Source organism: Camelus dromedarius, chromosome 6 (assembly GCF_036321535.1).
Source record: "Camelus dromedarius isolate mCamDro1 chromosome 6, mCamDro1.pat, whole genome shotgun sequence".
In the NCBI taxonomy this organism is placed as follows: domain Eukaryota; kingdom Metazoa; phylum Chordata; class Mammalia; order Artiodactyla; family Camelidae; genus Camelus; species Camelus dromedarius.
The window spans coordinates 74,493,021-74,517,755 of NC_087441.1; the positions used below are offsets into that span (position 1 = coordinate 74,493,021).

Genomic DNA, 24,735 nt, shown 5'->3' on the forward strand with positions numbered 1-24,735 from the left:
ACATGGAATTTATATATTTATTAGAAAAGTTTAACTGAATTCCTATAGCTTAAATAAACAGCTTAGTGTAAAAATGTTTTTAAATAAAAATATGTCCTTGGTACCAACTTGTGGTACAGCATCTTTTTGTGAATTATTAATGGTCTGAAGAGAACAAGTAAAAGAAAGTAATAACTGTTATGGTTACCTAGCTTTTAGCTTGTTTTTGGATTGCATGTTTAAGTTTCAATGATTATCAGACAATTTAACCATAATGTAGATTATGATCAACTTGACATAACAAATTATATAAAAATATTTAATCATTACAACTTTAAGATCTTTAAACAACAGTCTTTTGAATTTAACCTTAGACGACGACTTCTTCAAAAAACAAAATGTATGAATACTGTCCTTTTCAGAAACAGAAAACTTTTATTGCTTACTACTGCCCTCTAGTGAATTACCAGAAAATCAACAAGGCTGAAGAGAGTGTATCATTTAAAATGCTTCTAGGTCGGCCATCATTGCCATCAACTTTGTTTCTACTTCCAAGAATAAACCACCATCTATATTTTAAAATCCAAATGTTTTGAAAGAATATATACAAACTACAAACATTTCTAATACCTTCTTGCCCAGACTAGAACAGCACCTTTTCCCCGCATCTCTCTCTTTCATGTAGGATGAGTTTCCAACTTACGAGCCTTGGATTACTGAAAAAGGTCAGTGCCAGGCACTGCCTGTAAACTGAATAAACATCTTGCATATATTCGTAACATCTATTACTCAAGGACCTATACCGCTGTTGTGAATAATGAAAAAACTCGCTTAATGTGTACTCAGTGAAGATTCCCTTCTAAGAAATGTATGTATTTTTTTCTCACATTTAACATAAGTGGAATACAGATGCATCTTATAATCACTGGCTAGGCAGAAGTCATGACATCGCTATCATTACCTGCACCCTCACAAGTTTGGTCATAACTCGTCACATTATAGTAACCTCTTCAGTTGAGTGACATGCATTCTTGGTACAACTACTGAGCTGAACTGCCACTTACAAGGTCTTATAAGCCAGCACTACGATTTAACGTTGAAGCAGAAAGTTAATGTGTACGCAGAAAGAGAAAAGAGGAGCAAACAGTGAAGTAAAAACACACTGGAACAATGAGCAGGATTCCCTATTTTCTTGCAAAGCGACAATCAAAAGCTTTATGAGCTTAAGAAAGGAAGACGCTCAAAGCAGAAGCCATCTTGTATTCTGCTCCCTAGGCAGCAAGAGAAGAAATAACAAAACAATAATAAAAACAGCTTAAATGTACACAATGGGTGTGTTAGCAGCTTTTAAGAAAATCCCAGAGACAAGAGTGGAGTACTTGAGAAAAGCTATATCATCAATTCTCTTGACAGCACAAAAGACAATCTTGGATAATGAAACATGGACAGGAATAACTAACTCAAAAAAGTGCTTCAGAAGACTCATTCCAAACGTGAAGTTTCAGGAATATCTTTCCAATCTATTTCGCTTATATTTTCCTTATTTTGTATGCAGGAGACTGATACAATTTTTTAACTAGATAAGTCTAAAAAGCTCTAATATGAAACAAAAATTATAAATGATAAGAAAGCCTGGGCAGGGGTCCTTCCCTTACAGTGGCACCTAAAAGAAAAGTGCATCTTACAACTGGTGTCACTGACTCAGTGAAACACAGCATCACATGCTTTAACTTTTAAAGCAGATTTCTGTCTTCAAAGATTATTGAGAACCACTGCTCTACTTATTTCTACCTTTGAATCCTTAATTTACAACTTTAATTTTCCTTAATCCATTACTTTATATTTATATTAAATTTATATGGATTAAGCATATATGCAATGTGCATATATATATTTTTATATATATATAATTCAGAAACTCCTAGAAGACATGTTCAATTTTTTTTAACTGGTAAGTGTACATAATTAAAAGTTCAGTAGTCACTGCTTTATAGGCACTGCAGTGGTCCGTATGATACATTTTGTATGAAAATAGCATTATTCAGTATTTCCCCAGCTGGTGGCACCAAAAATTTTAAATGTCTACATAAATATTTGTGCCTAGAGATTTCTTTCTTTCTTTTTTTAATCAAAAAGGTAGCAGATACCCTTTGGATTTAAGCTGAAAACAACAGGCAAGAGAACGTGTTGTTTGGCACTCTTCTCCTAAAATCGAGGGCCCCATTATCTGGCTATTCCTTAAGACCTGGTACAGTGGATACAATCTTGGTAAAATTTAAATAATCAACTAGTGTCTAAACTAAACAATAACATAACTAAGAAATTCACACTCAGTTGACACATACATTTCAAAAACTTCTCTAGTCTCATTACTCATAGTTACAGGTTCTATAACAGACATGACTTTACCTTTAGCAATTAATTCTTTGTACTCAGGGTCAAAGTCTCTTAATTATTAAACTTCCCACTTTGGGTACATTAATCAAAATTAAACCTCTTCTGCTTCCCATGAATACCTATACCCTCATCCGTGTTTCACCAAGAAAAGCCCAATTCTCCAGCTTTTCCATAACAAGCTAGGAGAAAACCTTACATTCACAAGCAAAATAACCAGTGCTGTTGACCACCCATCTGTAACAAAACCACCTACTGATAAACAGTGGATTTTCAATTTCTTTTTTAATAAAGTCTGAATAAGTTTTACTGGCCCATTTTACGATGGGGAAGCTAGGGTTCAGAAGTCAGACTTCACATAAAGACCCACACTCATGACTAGTCCTCAGCTCTGCAGATCATGCTACCCGGCCCCCCTTACATAGGACTTTCTCTATCCTACCTGCGTAGCAATGCTGGTGAGGCTGTGGTTTGGTAGTAAAACATTCTCCCACTGAGTTCCAAGCATATTTTGCAGCGCAAATGATGGTTATCTGTCTACTCACACACCCCAAATTAACTACCACCCAACCATGAACATCTCTTTAACTTACTTACCTTTTCATAATTCACATTCTCACCGATCACGATACTACTGCTGTTAACATCTGGTTTCCTTTCAGTGCAAGAGGAGAGAGGTGGGGTCTAAAGCTTGAACCATATAAAACTGAATATGCAACATTTTGAGCTACTAGTGACTATGTATGGAGTGGCCGATAGATTCCAAGACTTGGTGAATTGTTTAATTAAATCCTCACAACCTTATTAAACACTATTCCCATTTCAGAGATGAGTAAATCTAGATGGTAAAGTAGTTCAAGGGACCCATGGGCTTAAGAGGGATCTATAATTAAGCCTCTCCACCGAGGATCGTAATTTTACTGTTTATGCTACGTTAGGAAACGCGTCATATAACGCCTACGTAGTTTGACCTGGTATGCTGCGACAGCAGACCCTCTGCCCTGGTCTGAGCCCCTAAGGGGCCCCTCCCTACCTATTCAGCGTCTCTTCCATGTCTTTCTGGTTCACGTCATAAGGTCCTCTAATTGTTTTATCAACGTCCGTCAGCCTAGCCTTCTCCATGCGAGGAAAGTAAAGCTCTTCTAAAGACACCTTAACTAAGTTAGCATGAGTATTATATTTGGATTAATTGATTGCTTAAAAGATAATTTTCACAGTTTCAATTTGAATATAAAGTATTACATTAGTTTGAAATATTCATCTTTACAATAATATTGTTCCCACAGGGAAGTCCTTGCTCAAAGGGTTTTAATAATTTCACACATTTTCCCCACTCCTACTTATCACCCCCATGGCTTATTTTAACTCAGACCCACCAGAGTAATACTGTTAAAATGTTGGTCAGATCCTATTACTTTTCCACTTAAAACTTTCCAGTGGCTTCTAATCTTCATCAGAATAAAATTCAAACTCCTAACCAAGGTCTATAAGGTGCTCTATATAAAACATGTCCTCTGGCTACTTCTCATCCCAGCCCCGGCCATCCCCCCCTCCTTGGTAACCGAGCTCCAGCCAGGTTGGCGTTGCCTCTCTGCCACCGTCTGAATATATCGCCCAGGTGCCAACCCCAGGACTCCTGCACTTACCCTCTCCCCTCATGGCTGCCTGGCCCTTCACTCCAGTCAGGTCTCTTCTCAAAGGTTAGAGAAGCTACTGCTGACCTCACATTGGGATCAGCCTCCACCACTGTCTGTCCCCTTCTGCAGCTGCCCCGTGTCCACATATTCATGGCATCCAGTACTCGATGGGGTTGAGGGGGGGCAATTCTCCACAGGTCCCTCATTTCTGCACAACTTGCCAACCGGGCACTAACTGCCCTTTCCTCCAGCACTGTTTTTTCAAGAACGTTTGCGCAGCTAATGGCCTCGGGAGACAAAGACAGCGTCCTCCTCTGGAGCAAGAGTAGGTACGTTTACTGTCCATTATAAAGACTCAGCTTCCCTAAACGTTTGCAAGGCTCCTCTGCATGTGACAGTCTCACTCGGTGCGACACGGGACTCAGGAAACCAGACAATGCTGGCCGTGAGGCTACTGCTATTGTTGTGACTGGGACAAAGTTCTCTGTCTCTGACCCAGAAGACTTGCATCTTTGACCAACATCCATGAAAATGTAGCAGGCTGGAAGGAGGGTAAAATCCCAGGTCCTTCACAGTTCTCAGTGATGACCTTACATATTGGTTTCCTCTTTTTCCATTTATTTCTCCTGAGTAATCTTTCACTGACTGTTACATACTCATTTCTCTGTAGTTTTCAAAGCACTTTTACAAAAAGTATCAGTTGACCTTCAAAAATCCCTAAGAGGCATTTTTTTATTCCCATTTAATGCAGAAGACACTGATAGAGGAATGCTGAAAGACAAACCCAAGATCAGTGTAACAAATCAGTCACAGAATAGCAATTCGAGTCCGGATCCAACTCTTAATGTGTCATTAACTAGTGAATGTTTCTTAAAAGACAATTCACATGCTGTACATATATTCTGTGAGATGGAAGGATAATTACCCACTGATATATGCCTTGTGTAGTAATACATGAAAAAAGCAAAAATGGCAATGAGTAATAAAACTGAGAACCAAAAAGATACTGAAATGCATGTATTTTAGACTTTTATTATACATTGTGACACTTGAATGATTGTATAACAAAACTGATTCTGCTATCACACTAACAGCTCATTTCTTTTATGTCTAAAGGAAGACATATTGGAACAATATCCAAAAATGTTTTCTTTAAGACCAGTATTTTCCACGTTTGCAAGAATCAAGAATGCTCTAAAGATAAACTCCTTTCATCTGAAAAAGATACCATATAATTTAAAGCTTCCTGCACAACTCTCTTTTGGGAAGCAGGTAAGAAGCATTTATTACTGGCTTTTCCTCTATAGTTTAAGCAAAAAAATCTCAAAAAGCAGCTGGTACACAAGTTTGTCAGGCTACTATAATTCACATCATACCATTCCCAGAAAGACTAAAAAAAAAAAAAAAAAAAAAAAAAAAATCAAAGTCTTGGAGAGTATAATATTAGATTCTTTATACAGAGAAAAATCAAGTTATGTAAAATATCTGATTTTTAAAGTTCTATATCCCCAAACAGGATAAACCTACCAACGGATATTGATCTATGGTTCAGAGTTCCATTTAATATGCTTATAAATCACTACATCTATTACTGCATAGTATATAACCACTTCAACGTTCATAAGTTATAGAATTTGTTTCTAAATATTAAATTTCACAGATACAAATAAAATGATTATGACTAAGTAGTTAAAAATTTACCCTCCTCTTGAGTAAAGAAAACCCAAGAAAAATGAAGCACTAAAATATTAAAGAGGAAAACAGCTAAACTAAATACATAAATAAAGCAAAAAAATGCTTCAAGTGATTCTTTAATTTTAACTCAACTATCACTATTACACTTACTGTGTAAGTTATAGCTGCCAACATTCCAATCAAGGTCAGAGAACTAATGGAAAATGACAAGGCAGCTAAGCCATCTGCAAAGGAAGAAAAACACTGTTAAAAAGTCTTAGCTATTCAAACGTCTATTTCAACACATCAATATGAACATAAAAACTGAGTTTCTTACACATTCTGAAGGAATAAACCCAAAGGATTACCTTGTTCCTTAAAGTGCTAACTCCAAGTGGAAATGAGTTTTTAAAGAGCTCTTTGTTAAAGATCCTTCAGACTAAGATTTTCTTTACTTTACCTTATAAAATTAAAGAGGGAAATTACTAATTATTGAGCCTAAAAAAAAATTCCGCAAAATATTAGATGCCCCAAAGTTGGCAAAAAAACCTCCTGGCCTTTCTCAATGGCAGACCTCGAGAGACGACATGATAGGAATCCCACTGACCTTGACTCTTCCCTCTGCCCTCAATCTTGATATTTCTGGTTCCTTTGTTCTTAATTTTCAAATAGGTTTTTAAAATATAGCCTAAAACTGAAATCTTAGAGTTTATTTCACTCTTTAACTTGAAAGGAGCTAGCATGCTCCTTTAGCAGGAAAAAAAAAAAAACAGCAAACAAATAGAAAATAGATCCAAACATAATACCAAATCAGGGAAACTGTGCTAACACTGAGATTTAGGAAACTACTTACAGGAAAGCCAGTGAGTGAGGCGTGAGAGTGACAGTTTCAGCTAAGCATACCAGACAATGCAGAAAGACTTTGCAAATATGAATATTCTTAAATGGGAGTAAATACTAATTTTTTCTAGTTTTAATACAGGTCTTATTGGACCTGTACTGATCTAGTTTAAACGCAGGTCCTGTGGAACCAAATATAATTTTGATTAATTTAATGCATCAATATCAGTCTTCTCATGAATAATAATAATGAAATTAGAATGATCTAGATTCTTAAAACTCACATCTCCGTTTTAAAACTTGACACTTGAAAAGAGCATATTATTAACAAGCTACGCAAAGCAAATTTTTAAGCCTTAATTTTTTTTAACTATAATATTACATTTTATCAAATCAAAGACACTGATACTGTTACTTTCTTCATTTTACTAAATATCAACAAGAAGTATTCATTCGACTAGGAGAGGTCTGGCATTTGGCTGATAGCAACTTTAAGGTAATCTCACTTATAAAATGTATCACCAAATCAGAGAGATGAAAACGTGTAAAAATGTGCACCTTAGAACTGATAAAATGGGAGTATTCTGCTAACATTCTTAGCCACTCAAAAAACTTAATATTACTATTAGTGATAAGCAAAATGTACCCTAAAATGTGGTGTTTAAGATTTGAGATTTTTTTAAAATGTTAACCCTAAAGGGAATGAAATGACAGCAATTACAATAATGCCACCTATACAGTCACTGACTCAAATTATACTGATACTCAAAGACTAGCAAAGCCCAGAGGATAATGTCTAGGGCAGAAGACTGGTTACTCAAGAGGCCTGAAGGAGTTAACTGCAGGAAAAGAAGCAATTTATTTCTCAGCGATGGGATCAGGTGCATAAATCCTGACAATTCAGCATCAGTCGATGCCAGGCCTGCTATCCTGGTTCTTGCTGGTATCAGCAAGATATTAATGGACCACAATTTACAAGATGAAATCTTAAGTGGAAAGTAAGAAAATTAAGAAGTTGTACAGCAAAGACTCCAAGACTTAATTTAATCATTGCTTAATATTGTATCTGAGTAAAGAGGAAAAAAAAAAAAGCTCATCAACGAACATTCAGTACCTGTTAAAAGGAATAAATGCAAAAGCAATAAAAATTTTCAGCATAATGTTTATAAGTTTTCTAGGTTTCTTTGAAAATAAAGTTACTATGCTCAAATGCACATGACATTCTGAGTAATAAGGTGCACATTCTTATTTGATATCAGTTTCTAGTGCCAAGTATACTTTTCAATGACTATGCAAATTTCTTAAGCTAACTTCCTAAGTCTGCTTTTTTCCCCCTCTGAAAACCTAGGTCATGCTGATTAGGTAGAGGAAAACTTCTAGCAAAGCAATTCCAAGATCTTTGGTAAGGCAAATTTATAATAAAATATTATTTCATCCACACAAAACCTGTGTTAACTTATATTCCATGAAAAGATTACTTAATCATGATCAAACAGCAATATAGGGTTCTCTCAGTTAAAAACTAAAAATAAAAATAAGTATCTGGCACCTTTCTTTAACATATCATTCTGTATTATCCTAAGTGAATGAAAGACCACATAGAAATTATAAGACTTTTATTGCTAAAATACTTTCAGGGTTACATTTTCTTTTCAATATGGTAATTTTACAAAGTCAAGAGACAAGCCATATACTACTAGATGGCTCGAAGTGTGCCTCAGTAACAAAAGCTCCTAATTGGTCTAGTATCCTTTTAACCACAAGTTAAAAGAATCGTGAAATTATGTCTTAACAGTGTAAAAATAGACTCTTCCTCAAAAAAGTTGCAAAGGTCATGAAATATGAATTATTATTAATTTTTGTTAAAAGAATACTTACGACTACTTCCAAGCTCTTCAAACAGGAACTTCACCTTTTCCCACTCTGTAGAATTTTTGTTATTGGGAACATTCAATGGAACAAAAGCACTACAAAGGAGAAAATAACTCTGTTTAACGGTTTTAAAGACAAAAGGTCAAATAAAAGGAAATGGCCTGAAACTCAATTTTTAGTATTTTTTTAAAACAAGGATCAACTTTTCCCCCCAAAAGAATGAGGAAATTAGATGTGCACCATGTACAGAAGGGCATGAGAAGTTTCTCATCTATGTGTTTACTACATCACAGATTTGTTTTAATAGTTCAATTACTGTACTCAGTATAATAGCTTCCTTTGTAATCCTGTGTATTTTATTTTTCACACTTAAAACCATTTTGAGAAGGAGACACAGGCTCAAGATGGTCAGAAAGGCCATGGCAATCTCTTCATCATGTCAGTAGAACAGAATACAAATATAAGTAATGACTTCAATATGTTTATGTGCATAAAAAAGAACAGAAAGGAAATACACAAGAATTAACAGTAAATATCTCATTGTAGAATCAGGGGTGATTTTTACCTCCTTCTTAGTATTTTTCTGTATCTTTCAAGATTCTGTGCAATACATATAATGAAAGCAAGTAGTTTCTATTTATTTTTCAATCTGTAGCTCAGAAAGAAAGAGAAAGAAAGACAGGAAGGAAGGAAGGGAGGAAGAAAGGAAAGAAGGAAGAAAAGAAAAAAGGGAGGGAGAGAGGGAAAGAAAAACAGACAGACGGACAGAAAGTCACTTCATCATCTAGCTCAGAAACAAGAAGAGGAGAGATTAAGGTAAAGGGTGGGGTATCCCTTGGATCATATGTGTGGAGAATCAAACAGGAACGTGACAAGTAACCCTAACACGACCTCCTTTCCAACCTAAGTGTAACTGTAAGCAAAGTGGTAAGATGTATCCTCTTCTGTAAAGAGGAAATACTGAATGAGTTCAGCCACGTATTACGGTACCGGTTCTGACAATGTATGCTAGTAAAACAAAGTAACTATTCTAATTCTTTAAATTATAAAAACCTTTACTCCTTGGTACTACTGATACTTTCTATTCTTATAAAAAGATATATTATCAGACAGGTCACAGGTTATTTAAACTTCTAACTATCTGCACTGACATCAGTTTACTACACTCTTCTCAATCCTGGAGACTTATTTCTCACTTTCTTTTAGAGAGAAAAGTGATTGCTCACAAGGATAGAGCAATAAATGCAGAAAGTTCATTATCTGTTGCCCTGGCTATAAAATCCAAAACAATTAAATAAAAGCAGTAAGGGGGAATCAAACAAGAAAAAAATAATTCTTGCAATATTGCACTTCTGTAATGGTATTAACTTATATATTAGCATTTGAACAAAAATATAAATCAAGACAAAACTATCCATATATAATATTCCGCTATTTTAACTGACCAGTTTTTTTAGTTCCTTATATTTATACATACTTTAATATATTTTTGTATTTTATATGTATTTTACACAAATAATATATTTAAAAGTGTATTTTATATATAATATTATATATATTATAATTTTATATTATATATGTATATATAATACATATTGAAACATATATTTTGAACTTGTTAGTTGGGAAGAACCACTTCTGTGAATATGGGGAAAAATGTTTATGTTGTACAAAATATCACCTAGAGTACTATTAAAATAGCAATAAGTATTAAAAATATCTAGAATCAGCGTTCAGACTTAGAACATTCAGCATCTGTAACCAGTTTCAGCTCATCGAAGGATCAGCCCTGCAGAAGAACAAAATTAACTCTCGCCCTTGATGACACTTTCATGGTCAAATCGCTGAGCAGCGCTCCTTAGCAGCTGAAATATTTAACAAAGAATAACACCAGGGGAAACTTTACATGACCCCAAACACTTAAAAAAAAAAAAAAGGTTAAATGGCCCAAATTAGTGTCAGAATGACATTACGAAAATACTTATTTTGAAGAGCCCAGCGGGGCGCTAACACCTCAGCACTACTACCTCAGGCAGGAACAGGGTGGGAACAAAAGCACAAACCCAAAGCGGATTCCTCGGCCACCCTGGTGCCAGGATGGTGTGATCCCAGGGACAGACAGGGTATCTTCTCATAAACTAAGAGTACCATCCACAGGCAGGATTCAAAAGAATCACTACGAAGTATGTCTGTACATCCTGAGCAATGATATTCAAAACGTTTAACCACCAGGGTGTCAAAGGCAGTAACCAATCAACACAGACCTGGGCCTTCATCTGGAAGACCGTGTGAACCAGGCTCTCCCCTGGAACAGGCCGAGGTCGGGCAAGACGAGGGCAGAGCAGCTGCTGCCTGATGGCATCTCAGCCTTGGAAGGACCGGAGGGGGCACAGCAATGTTCACTGGCCGTACACCGGCCCCGCAGACAAAGACCGGACAGAGAAAGGAGCACCTGCCACCGGATGTAGAGGCCCCTTCGGTCAGCTGGGCCTGGAACACGGACACGCCCATTCTGATGCGGCAGCCGTTAGGCAGTCATTAGGCATTTACTACATGGTGACAATCCCAAAGTGACCAAGAGTAGGGTGCGATGAGATTTGTGTGGTAGGAAGGTACAAATATTTTCTTAATCTCCATCCCTCACAAAAAACAAATACAGAGAAACTCAGCTCTCAAAGACACACATTCCTAGATCCACATAAGAACCAGAAACCCCTAAGATTACGAGGTTACAGCTAGCCCAATGTCCCTTACACTCTTAACAACAGTAAGACTGAAAAAGTTTTTTTTTTGTACAGGTGTATTTGTACAAAATATTGTACACGCGACCTGACTCGGAATTGGCTTCATATGCAGTATCTCTCCAGGAAGAGACAAAGGAGGACTCATGCATTTCATTATGAAATTGAAACGATGAATTCAGAAGAAATGAAAATAAGATTTTCTCCTCCTACACTCAATCACAGAGTCAGATTTATCTAATCTAATTTAGCTAATCTGTTTCTTCCTCTCTGCTCTCTCTGCAACCACTGCAGTTCAGACCCTCATCTTCACCTGAACGCCTGCGGTGGCAATGTAATGGGGCTCCCGGTCTGAAGCTCACACTTCACTTCCCCGACCAGCTCCTCCAAATGCCCCTTTCAATGCATCCTTCCCACTGCTGCAACTCAAACTCATACCTGTTTACTTTCATGCCTTCACACACAAATACATACACGTCTTCACTGTCTTTCAACGGCCCAGCAGTTTAAAACTCAAAATTTCTTAAATACTGTATATAAGACCTAGAGTCAACCTATGTGGTCTGTCACTTATCAGCACAAACACTTGAAATACATTATACTTTTTTTTGGTACTGAGGGAGAGAGGATTTAAATCCACATTATATTTTTTATATCATTCTTTAAATATTCCACACTAACTTTAGCAACTCAGTTTCTGTGTGTTATGGACTCAATTGTGTCCCCTCCCCCCAAATTAACATGCTGAAGCCCTAACCCCCAGGGTGAATGGTATTTGGATGCAGGGCCTTTCAGGAAGGTAATTAGGGTTAAATGAGGCCCTAAGGGTGAGGCTCTGATCCAGTGGGAACGGTGTCCTTGTAAGAAAGGGAAGGGACACAGGGGAGCTCTCTCTCCCCACTGCTAGCAGTGGGGAAAGGCCATGGGAAGGCTCAGGGAGAAGGCGATCATCTGTAAGTCAAGAAGAGAGCTCTCACTAGAAACCAAATTTGCTGTCACCCTGATCAAGACTTTAAGCCTCCAGAACTGTGAAGAAGTAAGTGTCCACTGTCTAAGCTCCCAGACAGTGGTTTTCACTAAGGTTAGCCCAAGAAGACTAATAAAGATTTTGGTACCACGAAGTGGGTTGCTACTTTGTAATGAACATCTAAAAATGTGAATATGACTTTGGAACCCAGTGACAGGGAGGGGCCTGAAGAATTCTGACGTTCCATGCCAGAGAAAACCGAAGTTGCCTTGAAGGGACTTGATAAAAAATGTGGAGGTTAAAGGCAATCCAGGGTAGGACTCAGTGAGAAAAGAGGAGAGTTACAGAGAAAGCCTCCGTCATCTCTGAGAATACACCCCTCACCGCGAATAGAATGTTGGTAGAAATACGGACACGAAAGGTCATTCTGGGGATATCTGCGATGGAAGTGAGGAAAGTGCTAATGGAAACTGAAAGAAAGGAGATCCTTATTATAAAGTGACAGCGAACTTGGCTGAATTCTTTTGTAGTGTTTTATGGAAGGCAGAACTTGTAAGAGATAAAACTGGGTATTTCACTGAGGAGAATTCTAAGCAAAGTGTTGGAAGGAGCAGGTTGGTCATTCCTTACCATTTACAGTAAAATGTGAGAGGAGAGAGATAAGTTAAGAAAAAGGAACCTGCCTATGCAGATTGCAAAAAAAAAAATGAGAGAGCAGGTTCTAAGAATGTGGCTGAACAACACCTGACACAGTGATTAGGGTGGGAGGGACCTCGGATTTCAGCAGCGATGTCCGCAGGAGACAGGAAAGAGATGGGATGACACCAGCAGGGACTGCAGGGAACAGAGGTGAGATAAAGTAAAGGAAGGCTAGGAGACTTCTGGGATTCTACAGGACGGGCTAGGATGACAGAGCAGAAGCACGAGGTCTGTTAGGAAGTGGCTGCAATAACCCAGGCAAGACATGGTGGTTTCAGGATAAACTTCAGGATCCCTTCTGTCTGAGAAAAGATACTCCAGATTCTGTAAAGATTTGTGGTTTTACTGATGGTTCTCCATCATGTTCTAAATCTGGAGCTGTCAAACCACTGATTGCCTATGTTTGTAAATAGAGTTTTATTGGAACTCAGTAATGTCCTTTGGTTTCTGAATTGTCTATGACAACTTCAGAGCTATAGGAAGAAAGTTGAGCAGTGCCACATGGACCCCTAACCTAAAACAGTATCTACCCTCTAAGAAAAGTTGGCTGATCCGTTCCAGATCATTTAGGTTTACAGCTAGGGGGTCCTGACATTAACAAAGCAAATTCACCTAACTGGATCTGGCTTAATTTAAAAAGCCCAAAAAAACTTTAAAATCTACATATTTAAGAGCTAAAATAAATAGCAAAACCACTAAAAAATATCATTTCAATAAGTACTCTTTTTCCTGACACATCAAGACAGGGAACTAAAAATAATGCCTTAACTACAGAACATTTGGGTTCTAAGAACTCCTAGAACCACAAAAGCTACTGACCAATTTTATTCCCACTAGAAACTCTATTTATCAAATACAATTTTTTATTCATTGAAAATTCTGATCAAATTATAAACAGAAACTTGAAAAAGCTTAGCACCTCATCTATTTCCTAACATATAAAATAATCAAGATCTACTTTAACAAAGACAAATGTTTTCCATTAACAAGGACAAATGTTTTCCAAAGAGAAAATTTTAAACATAAAAATGTGTGCAAAACTGTATTGATATTAGTAGATAAAAACTGAAGAAGCATTAAGAAAGTAACTCAATGATAAAGATTAATTCAAAGATTTAAAGACTGATGCGTTAAATCAGAAAAAAATGTACAGACAAGGATTTTCATCAAAGCGTTGTTTATAAAAATGGAAAAACTGCAAACATTATAATATAAATGTCCAAGGGTCACCACTAGAAGATCAGCCCAATGAACTGTCGTATCCTAAGAAGAGAATGCAGTGCAAACAAAATTGATGGGTCTGCATTTACCATCTCAAGAGATGCTGGCAATATGTCAAACAGTAGATTACCAAGAATTACATAAAGTCTAATCACACTTGTGTAAACCTACAACATGGAGGGTGCATGGCAGGAGGGGCACTCTGCATGATTTGAGCACATAAAAAGGATTGAGATACAGCACTGCAGACCAAAAGGTCAATGATGGACCTATTCCTTTTGCTGATATAAAAGGTAAATTTTCTTTTCTTTTTTTTTTTTTTTTGGATTTTGTTGTTGTCTTTCCTAGATTTTTCTGAATAAGTCTATTATTATTATTATTATTATTATTATTATTATTATTATTATTATTATTATTATTAAAATAATGCTATTTCCATTTTCAGGAAAAAAAATTCAAGACTTACCCAACTAAAAGAAGAAGTGCACAAATCACAACAAATCCCAAAGTATACTTGAGTGCCGTTTTAATTTGCTAGATGTCAAGAAAAGAAAAAAACGTAAGACCTTTAAAATATAAACTTTTCTTGCTACAGTGTAACTGCTTTCATATACAATGTACATTTATATGCAACTGTATAAAGTTTCTTTTGTTGAAAAAAATCTTAAAATTTAAAGAAAACCAATCTATATACCACATCTTAAGTATCTTTGTAAGCTACATTAGATTTTAAAATCTTTTCAGTGGCTAGACATTGTGAAAAACAGTACACCTAAGGCATAATTAATTCTTCACTGGGCATCTTTAGTAAAATTATCAGAATATTTGATGAAATCTTTCTCAAAACAAGGAGTAATCAGAATTTACAATGGCCCAATCCCAATTCACCAAAATGGGTTAAGTAATAATTATAATAAATATTTAATCTATATATGTGTTTGTGTGTATATATATATATATGTATATATAAAACATATACATATATAACATCACATAAAATACGTAAAATATATATGTATCTATATAAATACATAGAAGTATATAAAACACACATCATGCCAGGATCATGGTAAAAACTTTATACATGTTAATTTCATTTCATTCTCACAACACCCCTGAGACAGGTGTTCCCATCCCTACTTTAAAGAGAAGAAAAATGGTCCAGAGGTTAAATAATTTGCCGTTAAGTCACACAGATGGTAAGTGATTAAACGAGGGCTTGAAACCAAGAGCTCAGGTCTTCAAAGCCTGTGCTTTTGCCTGGTACCCATCATGTAATCCAAAGATAAAGAAAAACATAAGCTGGACATTCTAAATACGGAAAAGTTCATCTCAAAAGAGAAGCTAAATCAGTGAGGGGGAAAAAAAAAACATTACTTGTCTCTCAGCCTAATGAAATCTCTAAAAAAAATCATCTTTTAAAAGTTAACTTTATGCTTCATATGATAAATTCTCGTCCACAAGGAAGTTGAGAGAGTCTTTAGGAAAGTACCTAAAGTAAAGGTAGGGAGTGTCAACCAAAAGGGGGCGGAGATGTGCTTTAGAAGAAAGTGTCTCCCACGTTCAGTCTCTGACACTGCATCTATAACCAGCCACTTGGCCTTACGCAGCTTGGGTTTTCCAATACAGAGTTTCACAGTATCTAAAAATAATAATTTGACTTTCTTTATAAATATTTAAACATCTTATTTTTCCCTCTAACACATCAGTCTGGGAATTTACCACTCTGGGAATCATTTAAAATATCATTGATGTATTTTGCTCATGATCTTAAAGCAAATTTGTTAAGGTTTTAATAAGCACGGTTATGCATAAATCTGGCTTTTGAGTGAATACATTTGTTTTTGTCTTTAAATATAAAACAAAAAGTATGAAACAAATTCCCACAACCCAATAAAAAGACCAAAGACATTTATTTCTTTTATGCTGCTTTTTTCCCCTGAAATCAGAAAAAAGTATTTGATTTTGACAAATACCTTTCAGCACACAGCTTCTCCTTGGACCTACTAAATTACTATATATTCATGCGCTGGTTCTAAACCACCCAGGTGATCGAGAGGCAGGCCCGACTCAGTTATACTGCGTTAATGTACTTTTAAGATACTCCTGAATTCCACATGCTAATGTTTTAGTGAAGAATTTTATATCAATACTTAAGTGATACTGGTTTGCAGACTTGGACATGCATGTGCGCTCCTTGTGATCAGGGCTCTGCATCAGCGGTGCCCTGAATTAGCAAGAACAGTCTGCATGTGTTCTTTTAGGTCCTAGGACAAGGGGTCAGCCAATCACAGCCTGGGGGCCACACACAGCCCCCTCCTCTTTCACATCATGCTCACCGAGGACTGTCTCTGGCCACATTTCACACGACAACAGCAGAGTTGAGTGGTGGGGACGGAGACATCATAAGGCCTACAAAGCCTAAAACATTGACCACCTGACCTTTTACAGAAACAAGTCTGCTGATGCCTGCTCTACAACTGCTCCCAAACAACAGTCACATGCAGCCACTGAGCACCTGACATACGCCTGGTTGCAAGCGGGATGTGCTTGTATGTGTAAGATCCACTCCGAGCTTCAGAGACTTAGTGTGAAAAAACTTTCATATCTCGTTATGTTTTTCACTATTTGGAATAATAATACTTGGAATGCATTACGTTAAATGCAATGGATCGTGAAAAACAATTTCAATTGTTCCTTTTTACTTATTTCAATGTGGCCACTAGAAAATTTAAAATTTCACAGGTGGATTAATGTTATATTCCTATTAAACAACACTGCCTTAGAATAAATTCACATCATTCTTTAAAAAAAAGAGGAAATAACCTTTTCTCCCCCTAAATTGAGACCTCTAAAATAGAGCTACTTACAGTGCATTTACCAGTATCATCATCATCCTTTTCTTCATAGTAGAAGTAGACAAAGGGGATCCAGAAAAACACGCAGAATAATATAACAGAATATAAGGCTGTGGAAAGAAATAGTAAAGTTGAGTTGTAATAAATACATATGACCCTAATAATTGTTTCATATAGATACACACACACCCCCCAAACTCACCCCAACATCTGACCCCTAGACCCGTTATTTCCTATGTATATGCAATGTCCAAATCAGCCTTTTCTGGCCCCTGTCCCAAGAAATTAATAGCATCACTACATAACGAATCATAATTCAAGTTAACCAGGGGGCAATTTTTAGCAATAATAATGATAGTAACTATGCCGATAAAATTGTGGCAGCTAACATCCCAGCACTTACTTCGTACTCACCACAGTGCTAAGGACTTTCTGTGAAGCATCTCATTTAAACAAGCTTTAACTTCTGTATTTCCCCCAGCTTAGGAGTGAGTACAGCTGACACACTTGTCAGTCACTCAAGTTAAAGAAACGGCTATCATTGATACTGTCCTTTTACACAAATAATTCCTCCAATCTAAGCTTAAAATACGCAGTGTTAGGAAACTGTTCTTATAACAAATCAAGACAGAGAAAAAGCAGGAAGAACAGCGAAACAGCAATTAGAGTCGAAGCTAACTGACAGGAATGACTATTCATTCTCTTTAAAAGATTAGATTCGAGATAGTTTCAACCAGGGTCAGTCAAAATAGTTCTTTTAATTCAATATAGAACTCAAAATTTGAACAGCTAAAGATAAATTTAACAACAAAAACAACATAAAAGACTTTTTGAGATTTAACAAATCTACCTAAGAAACCTGCTCTTAAAATCTTCTTTGCATTTACATTTATCTGCATAAATCTTAAGTTCATGAAAAACAGTCACCATATAGTTATGTAAAGCAGTCACAGGATGACAATCAGTGTACTCTTTTATTTAAAAAAGGTATTTGTTAGTGACGTATAGTAAAGCCTAAATTACTTATTCTCTTGGAAAGAATGACTGTATGAATTACAGAATTTTTAAACATGACCTAAATACTTGGGTCTATCTCATTTAACTGGGGGCAACTTATGAAACAGACCCTGCTAAATGCAACAAGGTTAAAAAAAAAATTCAGAACTAACAGAGCCCTAAATAACTGAAAAGTCAGAGCTAATTTATACTGAGCAATCACAAAATGACTGTCAGCATGCAGAATTCTGGCACTAGAGATATTTAGGGAAATTTATGCAGTCTTTTAAGATTATGAGAAACTAATAATGGCAGTAAATCTTTAAGAGTAATGAATACTGGCATTTCTACTACAAACCAGAGTAGTTAGTATTAACATCTCTATTACAAATCTGAGAGCCAGTGGAAATATACAAATATTAAAAAAGTAACCAAAATAAGTATACTAAAAGCTTCAGAAAATTAAACATGAAAGGGAAAGGACTATAATTCACCCTAAATACTGTATCAATATTATGATTAAAATAATCAAGTAATTTGTGCAGAATAGGGAAAACCCAAAATTAGCACAACAGAGTTTAGTGGGCTGATAGCCATGTGCCAAAAACTTTGACAAACAGACAGATACAGTAAGGTTTGGCTGTAGCCTCACTCAGTACGTCACTTGTGTCTACTACTCGTAGCCTTGACCTTGACAAAGCCAAGGAGCCTAAAGACTATTTCACCAACATCCCTGGTATTCCTGAACTTGTGTCATCCTTGATCTTGTAAACATATAAGTTACCATCATATGCATTCAGCATCAGCATAAAAAGGTGTAAAATTAACTCCTATTACTCAATAAAACATAAATAACCCATTTTAATGGACAAAAGACAACCTGATACTTAGTACAGAAGATACACAAAATGGGCAATTAGCATATTTAAAAAGGTGTTGATCGTCATGGGTCATCAGGAAGATGCAAACTAAACCCCTAATGAGATAACTACAGACCCACCAGAATGGCTAACATTAAACTGACAATACCAAGTGTTGTCAACAACACAGAGCAACAGACGTTCCCATACTTTGCCAGAGGACGTGTAAAATGGCATGACACTGTAGAAAACTGTTCCGTAGCTTCTCACCAAGTTAGACATACCCCTACTATTATGACTGAACCATTCTATTCCTCCAGCAATGAAGTGCAGCGACATGTGTGAAGTCTTCGTGCCCAGAGAAGCCTGCCTGAACTGCAGGGTCCAGGGCTTTAATTGGCGACTTATAATACAGGCACATGTGCCTGAGTGACCAGCTATAATTACCTAAAGTACAGACCCCAGGAGGGAAAGCAAGAGCTCATTGTAAATCAAGTGCACGAACAGTCTACACAAATCGGGATTGCATGGTTCCAAATTCGGCTGCTGCATGAAACCACTTATCAATCAGTAACATGAGGGAACACCTAAGGGCCAGGTTCCCAGGTGCTAGCCCAGGGCTAGCCATAGGCGCAGGACCTCCTTGAAGATGTGTGAGAGTCAAACGGTGTTGAGACTGATGCATTAACTCTTTCCCAACAAGAATCGACAGCAACATTACTAACAGGGACCAAACACTGGAAATCATCCAAACGTCCATCAGCAGGTGAATGGACAGGCTGAGTGTTACAGTCCTACTAATGCCTATTACACAGTAATAAAAAAAAAGAATAAACTATGAATACATGTGACGAGCATAAATCTCACAGACCTGAAGCTCAATAAAACCAGCACAGACACAAGAGCACATTTTCTATGACTAAGCTTACGGAAGTTCTTGAACTAGCAGAACAGTATTTATTATGGCCCAAGTCAAAACAGGGGTGGGCGCAGCTACCGGCTCTAAAGAGATATGAAGACGTATAGCAAGCAAAAATGTCATATGTTGCTGGTAGGAATATCCAGAATAAGACAAAGTTTCTAGGAATCCAGACCTGACGGAAGGAAGTGGGGAACAGACACAATTCTGAAGAGACTAATATCCCCTCCGAGTTCGGCACTGCTCCACATCTGCGCTTCCCTGACACCACGTTCTAAGCTATCGTCTGGTAATCTGACTGTTCTTTCCCAGTGTCCTTCAGAAAGACTTCTTCCTTTAGCCTGTAAATGTTAAACTGTAAAGATGGAATTAAATTAACATTTCTATGTGTTTCAGATCAGCTCTAATGTCAAGGTGGGCTTATATATCGGCAAATGGAAAAAAAAAAATGCTGCTACCACTATCACGAAACAGAGAAGCTGCTTCTTACGAAGTTCTACATCAAACTGGTAATTATTTTCAAAGGAAAATTATTCTTAACTCCAACAGTGATGACATCCTCGAATCCTGACATCTTTGTAAAATATGCTTTTACTTGCAAGTGTTTTTGTTAAAAGATTGCTTCTATCAAGTAAAAGATAAACAGACTCTTTAATAGTCCCACTAACATCAAAGAAAACATGGTAAGAAAAAATTTTAAAACCCCACGTCCACAGAAATTGGCAAAAATTAAACCCATTAAGACAAGTTCTTTTTTAAAACAAAACTAACAAAGAAAAAAAGTGAACAGAAAGCTATCAACTCTCAAAAGGCCACAGACAAAAATGCGGCAAAGGATATATGATAATTCTTAGGATTTTTAAAATACACAGAAAGCAAACAATCTACCTTTTAAAAATCGTATCATTAAATTATAACTCACATGAGAATTAACCTGGGTAAATTAGGCTTCTGAATCTTGGGACATTCTTTATTCTTGCCAACCACCAATGAAAACACTAAGACAAAGAATAACTTAGTCAATACTGTAACAATCATTCCAAAGCTTTTTGCTTTAGAAGGTCAAAGTATGAAGTTATTTTGGGAGCTCTAAAAGCCTTCTAAAATTATCCCATTTAGCCAGCGGAAGAAATCTGGGGCCAAGGCTGCTATTTCATATACAATTCCCATTTTCTGTCCAGCTCCCTTCTTTCAACTTTCGGCCTGAAATGGACATGTGACAACTTAGACTCCAGCCACTACTTTGGACTCAGTGGTTACCTTAGGATAGAAACCACATACTAAGATGGAGAGCAGAGAAGAAGCATCTCAGGACCCTGGGGATGCTGCCCTAGCAGCCCTGGATGGCCTATCTCCAGACTTAACTGGAAGTGAGACTGAAAAACCACTGTACTGTTTAAGCCACATATCTCCAATCTGTTCACAACAGCCAGGTGCAATTCCTGAATGAGAATTCTGTAGGAGACATGGGGAAACCCCAGCACCCACGCCTGAGCTATCCTGCATCCTTGGTGGTGCTGTCTGGGGTGGGGTGAGTAGACTAGGTCTCAATTAGTTTCTGCCACTGAACACGGCAGCATCACGAGGTGCCACGAATCCCTTGGGTTTATTCCCTGCATCATCAGCATCAGTCCCTCCAGCTGATATGGTCCCTCTTACTGCCTGTTCATTCAGTGGAACACGGACACCGAAACGGTCAGGTAGGAACCGTGCCTCCTACGCAATGAAACCACAGTTCCCTCCTCAACTGAAGTGCTCCCGTGTGGCTGTTAAGAATTCTACAATAGCAGAGTACAGCTGCAGGGTAAAAAGCCAAAGTTCTGTGAATAGTTCATTAGGAGTAATAGTACAAACGCTCACTTTTACCCCTTCATTACCAGTAACACATGCACAGATTACGGGAGAAAGGAACCGTACTGTCAGTGCTCGCCAGTGCACAGCATTCTCTACCACGTGGAAAGGGCGCTTCTCAATCATTTTATGAAGCTGGCTGAGACTTGATCCCCGAACCTGACTAGAATAAGATGAAGGAAAATTACAGACCAGTTTCACCTCTCAATCAATTTTTAAAAGAATCCTAAACAAGATAGCAGGAAAAGACTTTAAAACCAAAAAAGCCACCGTCACAACCACTCTGGGTTTGTCCAAGGAACTGCAGAGCTGGTTTAAGAGTAATATCCATGTAATACATCACTTGAAAGAATTAAAGAAAGAAACAAATCTCACAGGATTATCTCCCCTGACAAATACTCAACAAATATCTACTGAGTCTTCTCCAGGCTTCCTTCTAGGGGTCACAGACCAGAAGTTCCCAACTCTCTTAATTCTAGTGGGGAAAAGAGAAAATATTTAGAGTCACTCTATGAGCTACTCAAAGTATACTAAAAAAAAAAAAAAAAAATTAAATCAGTAAGGAAAACACAAACAACCCAAACAGCAAAAAGGCACTTGAAGCAGAAAACGGGAAAAAAAAGAATCAATAAATTTTAAAAGACATGCAACTTCATTTCCAAACAGTGAAATATACACTAGTGAACTCTCATTTCACACTCGCCAGACTGGCAAAAACAAAAAAATACACGGCAATATCAAAGATTAGGATATAACGCAGCTAGAAGGCTTATATCCTTCTAATGGGACTTAAATTAGTACACTTAGAAAAATAATCTGTCATTACTTAGACTGTCAAAGACGCACGTAACTTATGATCCATGAACTCTACTACATGTATTTTGCACATATGCAACAGAAACACGTACAAACATGTTCACTGCACAATTTTTAATAGGAGAAAATTCACACGTCCAGACTGACTAACATGTGGTTGAGTCATACACAAGGAAAATAAACTACACTTTATGCAATAATATGTAAGAATCTCAAGAATATATGGCTGAATGAAAACAATCAAGTAATTTCATATAACATTGAAAAAATGTAAAACTAAGGATATCGCGTGGTCAAACTAGGAGGCAAGTGAGGGATGAACACAGACTACATTTAAGCAGTGTCACTTCCACGGGGGCTGGAGGTGAGACGGCAGCAGGGAAAGGCACACAAGGGACTTCAAAGTGCTGACCTTGAACCTTGCATGCTTAATGTACATTTTGCAAGAATAAAAGTATTATATGTTGACTACATATCAAAGCTGTCAGTATCTGCCAAACAGCTGCGGCAGGCAGCCTCTGAAATGGTCCCAAGGATCCTAGCAGCTGCGATGTTCACGCCTTTGAGTGTGGGCTGGACCAGTGACTCACTGCTGATAAGCAGATTGTGGCAACAGTGGTGGGAGAATTTACTAGAAGACTGGTTTCCATCCTGCTCACTCCTGGGATCTCAGCTGCCACGTTGTGAACCACTGGATGGAAGGTCCACATCGCCAGGGATTGATGCTGCAGGCGACCACAGGCGGCTGAGACCTGAGGCTGCCTACACCCACGTGAGGGAGCCCGAAACCAAGTCTTCCCTAGTGGAGCCTTGAGATGCCTGTGGTCCCCACAGACACGGCTGCAGCCTTGTGAGAATACCGGAGCTGGGGTCCCAGCTCAGCTGTGTCTGGATTCCTGACCCACAGAAACTGTAAGAATGTTTGCTGTTGTAAATGGCCAAATTTGGGCGTAATTTGTTACCCAACAATAGATACCTAGTACCACTGCTGACAGTACAGCAGTGATTAATACATTCTGGTGCAGGATCTGACAGTGTGTAACTTGGAGAATAAAACTGTTTACAGGTTGTAATTTACAATATGCAGTCTTAGGAGGAGTCACTTCCCTTCAGGGCTATTTTCGTTGTTCGTTTCCTCTCTGTAGTATGTGTTCCAAGGCTTACACTGCAATGTCATTTTTATAACAAGAAATGCTTAAATTACATGGTCAAAGAAAAGGCTAAGCAATTTATAGTGTAACTCAACAACTGTGTTGCAATCAGTGATGACGAGACTGTTGACTCCAAAGCTACACAGAAACATTAGCCGAAATAACAGTACATGAAAGAGACATAATGCAAATCTGTGGTTACAAACTGACTATTCTTAGAAGCCACGTTGGCTGATACACAAAGAATCACATTCTGATTTATAAACCTTGGTATGTCACAACTTTTCGTCCTCACGTTTTCTTTTTCCCATCTGTAAATTAGGATAAGATTCCACCTCTAGAAAATAACAAGAAATCATAAAACTGCAAGTCCCTTCAAGTTTTAAGTCGTAATAATAGCAGCCCTCCTGTACTGAGAGTGGTCCTCTATCTGGCCCTGTGTTAGACTCTTGACTCAAACCTGCTCATCCAGTATTTTTTCCCAACAACTTTGTAATCTAATGTGCATATCACAAGATGCACAAATTGTAAGTCTCCAATTCCATGATCTTTCGTAAATTTATGCAGTTGTGTAATTATCACCATAATCCATTTTTAGACCATTTCCATTACCTTGAATAAGCTGCTTTGTGCCTGTCTGCAACTAATCCCCCTCCAACTCCCAGTTTGGGGCAACTACTGATCTGCATCCTGTCTTCAGAGATTTGCCTTCTCTGGACATTTCATAAGGATATAATCATACAAGACGCCATCTCTTGCATCTGGCTTCTTCTGACTTAGCTTGCGGAATATGCGTTCCATTGTATGGACACGTTTTATTTCAACATCCATCAGCTGCTGGACATCTGGATTCTTTCCAGTTCTCTGCTATTATGAAGAAAGCTCCTGTGGCGTTTGCATACCTATTTTTGTGAGGACATTGTGTTCATTTCTCTTGAGTATATACACCTAGAAGTGTAACTGCTGGCTCACAGGGGAAGTTCAGCTTTTTAAGAAAGTTGAAAACTGCCTTCCAATACAGTGTACCATCTTACATTCCCAATGGCAGCATTGAAACATTCCTGTCTCTCCCCATCTGTCAATACGTGGATATCATCTACTTTTTATTATAGTTGTTATGGACTGAATGTTTGTTCCCCCCAAAATGCACAGGTTATGGCCCTAACCTCCAGCGTGATGGTATTTAGAGTTGGGACCTTTGGTAGGTAATTAGGTTCAGACAAAGTCTGGAGTGGGGTCCCCATGACGTGACTGGGGTCC

The 24,735-nt window shown here is 37.5% G+C and overlaps 1 protein-coding gene across 1 annotated transcript in view; it reads right to left on the minus strand.

Moving 5' to 3' along the window:
- The window catches only part of LMBRD1 (LMBR1 domain containing 1), a 99,299-nt gene that overhangs the window by 52,539 nt on the left and 22,025 nt on the right, over nucleotides 1-24,735 (minus strand). Inside the window, exons 4-7 of the mRNA XM_031455941.2 lie at nucleotides 16,895-16,992; nucleotides 14,491-14,558; nucleotides 8,403-8,491; nucleotides 5,856-5,929 (exon numbers count right to left, since the gene is read on the minus strand). Of these exons, the coding sequence (XP_031311801.2) occupies nucleotides 5,856-5,929; nucleotides 8,403-8,491; nucleotides 14,491-14,558; nucleotides 16,895-16,992 (329 nt within the window). The remainder of the gene's footprint in view (nucleotides 1-5,855; nucleotides 5,930-8,402; nucleotides 8,492-14,490; nucleotides 14,559-16,894; nucleotides 16,993-24,735) is intronic.